Source organism: Rhynchophorus ferrugineus, unplaced genomic scaffold (assembly GCF_030347505.1).
Source record: "Rhynchophorus ferrugineus isolate W39M unplaced genomic scaffold, kcgeb_rfMv2 rfM9, whole genome shotgun sequence".
NCBI lineage: Eukaryota > Metazoa > Arthropoda > Insecta > Coleoptera > Curculionidae > Rhynchophorus > Rhynchophorus ferrugineus.
The window spans coordinates 25196455-25204509 of NW_027472588.1; the positions used below are offsets into that span (position 1 = coordinate 25196455).

Genomic DNA, 8055 nt, shown 5'->3' on the forward strand with positions numbered 1-8055 from the left:
ATTGGCTGAATGAATACAAACTTTACCATTACCTTCTGGAGTTTCTTCAAATGTCGATGATACTTGCTTCAAACACCCTGGTTGTGGGCCTGGAGCAGTGGAAACAGGGACTACAAATATAGTAAGACAGTTTAGAAATTAATGGTGACAATTATGAATAGAAATGTGACTGACTCCTTCAATTTACTTTCTATATAATTTTGATTTTGATCCACTTTTTGTATATATTCTGGGCTCGTGGTATTATTTTCACCATCACTAAATTGTTTATAAGTACTTAAAGGAAAGTTTAAATGTATCACAAAATGTCTCACATGGTAACGATAATAAATCTGTTTCATGTTTAACCTAACCAGTTTAGGATTTTTAATGTTTTCTACCCATTTCTTAAAGATCGCCTTTTTAACGGAAAAGGATGTTGCATTTCCTCTCTATCTGTGCATCCGGACACACAATACTTCCTAGAATGGGAATGCATTTCAACTACCCACTTGTATATAGTAATAAAATAACATAATAATTTAATGTATAAACGTTATAAAAAGTTAACCACACTGTTCTCTATATAGGACACGTTGAAAATGGCGTGCGAAATAAAGAAACCATAGAACGAAGTGAACCAATCAGATTCCGTCGCGGCTCTTATCATAGCGAATAAAACAAGTAATGTGTTAAAGGTAGCGACATCTACATGTTGGACGTCGTGAAACATTTCGCCAAAAGTTCTTGTGAAGTTAAATCTCTATTTCTCTATGAATATAACCTTAATTCAGAAAAAAGAAACGTTGTTTATCAGCTTGGTGTTTCAGAGATCAAATATATAAAATGTATAAAAGTAAACACTAATTAGTTTTTTTTAATCGACATAATAACATAATTAAATACAATCATTTGGAGAAATGAGCCATAACTTGTTTTTACAGTAGTTTGAAAATTAGCTTTTAAAGAACTTGGAGGGACTATCAGTTATTGTTATGTACAATCCACCATATTTACCATAGATATAGTACATAAGTTTCGAGGAAATCATGTTATAGAATTATTTCAAATTGTTACTCGGTAAATATATATGAAATATTTAATTGCATTTAAGTTAATTTACTAGTTTGGAAATAAGCCTGAGAAAAGATACATTGTAGATCAGATTACTGAGCGTTATGGCCACAGAGTATTGTCTTCCTCCATATCACTGCATATTTAATCCAATTGAATGAATATGGGATATTGCAATAGATATTCAGGTCGAGAAGGATATTTAAACCAGAAATGTCCGGATTTATGGAAAGAGGCATTGTCGAAAATAACACCTTCGGTTTGTGTGAGCTCGATCAAACACATTGAACTGATAAACGGTAGAATTTTGAGCATGTTTTTAATAGATTGGAAATAAGTAGCTTAGTTATTAATTTTATTAGTGTTTTTGAAAGTGACAGTGATTGAATTAAACTTAATGAATGTTGGTTTATGATTCAATGCTGACAATGACCAAGAGGGTGATGAAAGAGGAAACATCTAAAGGCCACATACAATTAATCTACTTTAATTCTAGGAAATTGTTTTATAAAGTATGAAAACTTTATAAGCGTATGTGTTATTGTTCAGAATATACATGAACATTTGGTTAATATGTGTGAGGAGAGAAATAATACTAACTGTTTTGCAGATATGGCAAATGTATTAACGAAAATGCAGTGACTAAATATAGTTTTATCAAGAAAAATGTATACAGGTAGTAACAGGACAAACTAAAGAGAAATATAGTAATATCATAATGACTTTACAAGGATACATTGCATCGATAGAAACAAGAACTAAGCGTAAAATATAAATATGCAATCTAATGAAAGTAAAATACATACATACTCAGACATATAATTGTTAATTCGGTGGATTAGGCCTTCGGGGGATACCACTACACACAAAAACATACAAAAACGCGCCTAGAACCCTAGCTATACTAATGTGAAAAAACGTTCAATGTATACATAATGAATCAACTCTAACCTATAAATTAACGGGGCTGTATAATAAATTGAAGTTCTCTTCATTTCGGCGTTCTTCGATAATGCATGCATTAGATATGTTATATTGCTAAAATAAATTATAATACATAACATTTTCGTTTCATTATATTATTTATATTAAAATGTTGTTATATATCAGAGAAAAAATGTACTAAAACTCAGAGTTGCTGCGACAACATTGCGACGTTTTGACGTGTCTGACGTGAGGTCTGCCGTGTCACTACTATTTTGAATAGACTATATATACCTACCCTCCATATCGCATTCGTTGATTCCGTTCATTTCTTTTGATGTCACCGTCATTCTACTTATTGCAAGCGAATGCCAACAAACCTTCGTTGGCCGTCGTCAAACCGTCCAACCATAAATCAAAATATCCGTAAAAACTCATTCGTTGGCTTTCGTTGGCCCGGTCTCTACGCAGCATTATGATTTTTTTACTAGTTGCCTATACTTTCTTATATTACTTTCTTTGTAACGTAACGTCCTAGTTAAACATTTTGAAGAGTGTGTTTTATAATGTTTAGAGATTGAATGATTAGTTTATTAAAGTATATAAGTCGGCAGTACAGTAGTTATAGATAAAAGGTAAATTTATATTAATTCGTCCAAAACCCACCTTTCTGCTTATTCTTACCGTTAAATCGAATGTTTTATATTCATGTTTCCAGAACCTCAACGAGGATGTTAAAATTCTCTACCATCTACTTCTGTACAAATTCGAAAAAAAGTTAATAATATATTGTATTAGTTTAATAATTAGTAACCAGAGGTATTATTTTCAGATTCTCGCAGCTTTAACAGTCATTTACTTATATTTGGTTCACACTGTACAAATTCAAAAAAAAGTTAATAATATATTGTATTAGTTTAATAATTAGTAACCAGAGGTATTATTTTCAGATTCTCGCAGCTTTAACAGTCATTTACTTATATTTGGTTCATTTGGTCAAACATCAACATGTTTGACATTGAAAGAGCATTAACAGTAAATTAACAAACGAAGAATTTTGATGCAAAGCAATTCAGCATCTAAATAGTGCTACGTCGATAGTATAATATTTTTTGTTAAATATATTTAAAAATGTAAATATATTACCTTTTAGTTGTACACTACATAGTGAATTTACAGAATATTTAAAATTATAACATTGAATATCTCAAAATTTGCGTTCAATATAAGAACATTAAAAAATAGAACTCTAATAAAACCTATTAATGGTATTAAACAAATACGAAAAAGGGAAAAGACGGAAGTGATAATTTTGAATTTCTAGATGCCAAATTTCTCGATTTATGATATTATGCACTAACACTATTTAAACCCTTCATTTGTGACATGGTATGTAGCATCGACAATATCACACATCACTATATTTTCCATATTTTGGAGCCGTTGTATGATGGCTATATTAGACTAGCTAAAAGTGGCCCACAGTTGGATCTAAGTAGTTTTAATTTTTATGGACAAATAATAATACCTTGTTATCTAATTGTAACTTTGATTTGCTCCCAATAAGCCAATATACCTATATTCCAGGTTAGGCGTCGGGCTAGCTGAGTACCAAATATTTAGGATTCTCAGGGGGGGATTCTCTTGGGGAATTTGAAAATTATAAATATTTTCTAGTAGGTCTGTTCTACGCAGAGTAGATGTTGTATGGTTACATTTTTTTAGTTTGCTTTAATACGCACTGTCTTCAGCCACAGTTAAATTTTGTCAAGGTGTGTTTGGTGGTCTTTTGATGCTGTTATTGGATCTTTGTGATATCCTAATATTGCTGTGCCTTTTATATATGTTACCATTGTAGTGATGTTTGTAGTCCGTTTATCTGCTATATACGGGATATATACATAACATAGGAAATTTCTATGGGTGAGGTAAGATTCCAGTAAGTGTAGATATGGATGAGGGAGGAGTTTATTTAATTTAATCTACATGCCGGGGAGTTATGCTTTATCAAAATGTATGTACAAAAAGTATGTGATATGTACTAGAATATGCAGCCAAACAAGATAATTTTGCCTTTAAGCCTATATTCTTTTGTTTGCAAGTTTATGGACTTGTTACATAGGCCAGCGCTTATTTCAAAACCCAAACTGATGTTTTTGAATAATCTTCCTACTTCTTAATATTTTGATAAAACTGCTTATGTATAATTTCTCATAAACTGTCCAAATTATCGGTAGCCAAATTATAAGCTGATCGGAGATGACATCTTCTAATATTCTATCTGGATTGAGAATCATTAATATTTTTATTACTTTTCAAATGATAGAAAAATCATTCATTCGTAATATTACGTTAGGTAGTCATTAATTTTATATTTTCTTCTGATAGTTCTTGAAAACATTTTTTATTTATTAAATCATATTTGGGAGCATTTTTAGAATGTATCTCTCCCATTATTAATTGTTTAACTTATTTGACTGTAATTTTTTCAAGTCAGTTTTAAATGGAGAACTTAGAAAGCTGGTCATTTTACTTTCTTTATCTTTCAGTAGCGTAACTGTGTTAGTGTTGTTCTGTCAAATTAATTTAAATACTACTTAAGCTAATATTAAAAATAACACTTATACACTATGCAAGTTCCTAGGTTGAACCTTATGCTTTCCTGCCCAGTTCATTGCCCAGTAGCCATATTGCTTCCACATTACTGAGTCTTAGAAACTTTATTTCTTGTTTTAATGAGAATTCATGGATAATTTTCTAGATATATATTTCTAGTATATGGCGTTTTCCCTCCTTGATTATATAGATTTTAATTAACATAAACTGAAGAACATTAATATAGCAAGATCTTTGATCTTAGATCAAATTGGTAGCAATATTTTTGCGAAAGTTGAGAGATTTTGAGTATGATATGCTCTAATTTCTTTCTAATGTGATATTATTCAAAACACCTTCTACCTATCTTATATATAAAAATGAATCGCAAAATATGTTCCTAAGCGCATAACTCAACAACGCCTGGACCAATTTGGCCAAATCTTTTTTTAAAATGTTCGTTAAAGTTCAGGGATGGTTTTTACGGCGAGAAAAATTAGAATTATTGCTGGAAAAACCCTAAAAATAGCCCTTTTTGTTTGAATTTGTTTCGTGTATCAGTTGACAATTCATCTGTCATCTGTCAAAAGTCATCTGTAACAGACAACTTTTTTTTTTTTAATTTGATATGACTTGAACTCAAATCCTTTTAATCCGTACGAATTGTTTTATTTATTTAAAATTTTTTATTTGTTTAAAATTTAATTCAAATTTTAAATAAATAAAACAATTCGTACGGCTTAAAAGGATTTGAGTTCAAGTCATATCAAATTTAAAAAAAAAAGTTGTCTGTTGCAGATGACTTTTGACAGATGACAGATGAATTGTCAAGTGATACACGAAACAAATTCGTATATCGTGTTTTGTGCAGAGTGTTTAGTTAGTTAGTGTTTGTTTAGTTCGTGATTAGTGAAAAAATAATTTATATTTGATATGCCTCCTATAAGACGAAGCAATTTAGGTAGAAGAACCAGAAATGCTATAAACCAAACTAATTACCGATCTAATCGTACTGCACAAGAACGTGACGACGGAAATGAACGTGAAAGAATTCGGATATCACAAACGCGTGAAGCGCGAGCGCGACATTCAACTAATAATCGCGCAAGTTTGAATCCAGCTGCTTTCAGTTACGATGTGTCAATTGACTACAGTAACTACCAACGTGTTGTTATTGGTTCTATGAACTTGGTTTGCTCACACTGTAAGGCATTAAAATACAAAAACGAAGCCAATGGATTGTGTTGCGCAAATGGTAAAGTGAAATTGATACAATTGGATCCACCACCAGAACCATTGTACTCATTGGTTTCAGGAATAGGAACAGATTCTATACACTTTTTGACACATATTCAACAATATAACAATTGCTTTCAAATGACTTCATTTGGGGCAACAAATGCAGTTCGGGAAAATTTTATGCCAACTTTCAAGGTATGTATTATAGCAGTTACTCATAATTATTTTAGCGAACAAAATTTTCTGTCACCAAAGTTAAGATGTGTTACTAATCTTCAATTTCTTAATCATTACGAAATATATCACTTAGTCATCATATTATATGGTGATTCAGTTTCAGTGACACTTTTATTATATTTTATATTTGATAGATATTAGTTAAAACTAAATATATACTTTTTAATATCAAATATTATTTAAGTTTGATCATTGACAATCCATTAATTTATACCACACCATAATATTTTTTTTATTTGCAGATACAAGGGCAAATATATCACAGAGCAGGTTCACTGTTACCAGTGTCAGATAGCGACAACAAATTCCTGCAAATTTATTTGATGGGCAATTCACCACAAGAAATTGATCTGCGTTGTGCACATAACAATTTAGTAAAAAGGTCTATTGTAGAACAATTACAAACTTTATTTCATCAACACAATCAATTGATTATATTGTTTAAAACTGCCCTGGATCTGATGCCATCCGATAATCACAAAATTGTAATCAGAGCTGATAAAACACCTGCAGGTCAACATACAAGACGTTTTAATGCACCAACTATTGATGAAGTTGCTATCGTTGTAGTTGGAGAAAACTTGGAATCCCGTGATATTGTTTTACATCGTCGGAATTTTCAATTACAACCTATAAAGGAAACACACCGCTCATATGATGCACTGCAATATCCCATTATATTTTGGCAAGGTGAAGATGGCTACGATTTATCAATAAAAATGATAAATCCCATTACAGGTAACTAAAATATTAGTTTAGCTATGGCGATAATATCTCAGTCACTATATTATGTATTTTAATTTTATATTTGAATGTTATTAAAACAAAATCTGTTTACAGGTTCTGAAACCAACAAAAAAGTCAGTTCAATGAACTATTATTCATACCGCCTAATGATTCGGGAAAATGCAGATAATCACATATTGAAATGTCGGCGATTATATCACAAATATGTTGATGACATGTATGTTAAAATTGAAACGGAGAGATTAACATTCATCAGGTTGAATCAAACCAAACTCCGATCTGAAGAGTATATTCACCTTCGAGATGCGATTAATACTGATGGAAATGCACAGAATGTCGGTCGGATGACTATTCTTCCAGCAACATACATCGGAAGCCCTCGGCATATGCACGAATATGCTCAAGATGCCATGTCGTATGTTCGTCATTATGGTACAGCAGATTTGTTCATCACATTTACATGCAATCCGCAATGGATAGAAATTAAGCAGGAGTTATTACCTGGGAAATCATCCATTGATCGTCATGATATTACAGCCAGAGTCTTTAGACAAAAGTTGAAATCTTTAATGAATTTCATCGTAAAACATAATGTGTTTGGTGAGACACGCTGCTGGATGTATTCTGTGGAGTGGCAGAAACGAGGATTGCCACATGCACACATTTTGATTTGGTTGGTTGAAAAGATAAGGCCAAATGAAGTTGATGCAGTGATATCAGCTGAAATCCCTAATGTACAAGTAGATCCTGGACTGCATGAGGTAGTTATCAAAAACATGATACATGGTCCCTGTGGAACTCTTAATCAAAATTCACCGTGTATGATGGATGGTAAATGTTCAAAACGATATCCACGGACATTAATATCGGAAACAATTACTGGTAATGACGGTTATCCATTGTATCGTCGCAGATCGACAGCAGACAATGGAAAATCAACAATTGTCAAATTAAATTAACAAGATATTGAAATAGATAATCGTTGGATTGTTCCATATTCACCCATTTTATCAAAGACATTCAAAGCACACATCAACGTTGAATCTTGCCATTCAGTGAAATCGATTAAATACATTTGCAAATATGTAACCAAAGGGAGTGATATGGCTGTGATTGGAATTGGTGCAGAGAATTCTAATGATGAAGTTACCCAATACCAAATGGGCCGCTATGTCAGTAGTAATGAAGCAGTTTGGCGAATATTTTCTTTTCCTATTCATGAGAGACACCCTTCTGTTGTTCACTTAGCTGTGCATTTAG

The 8055-nt window shown here is 31.8% G+C and overlaps 1 protein-coding gene across 1 annotated transcript; it reads left to right on the plus strand.

Annotated features, from left to right (window-relative positions):
• The first annotated feature begins 6371 nt into the window (after positions 1-6371).
• Positions 6372-7813, plus strand: LOC143203158 (uncharacterized). The gene is made up of 2 exons (XM_076415294.1): positions 6372-6786; positions 6889-7813. Exons 1-2 carry the CDS (start codon positions 6372-6374, stop codon positions 7752-7754), a joined length of 1281 nt encoding a protein of 426 aa, XP_076271409.1. The 3' UTR covers positions 7755-7813.
• Positions 7814-8055: the final 242 nt, after the last annotated feature.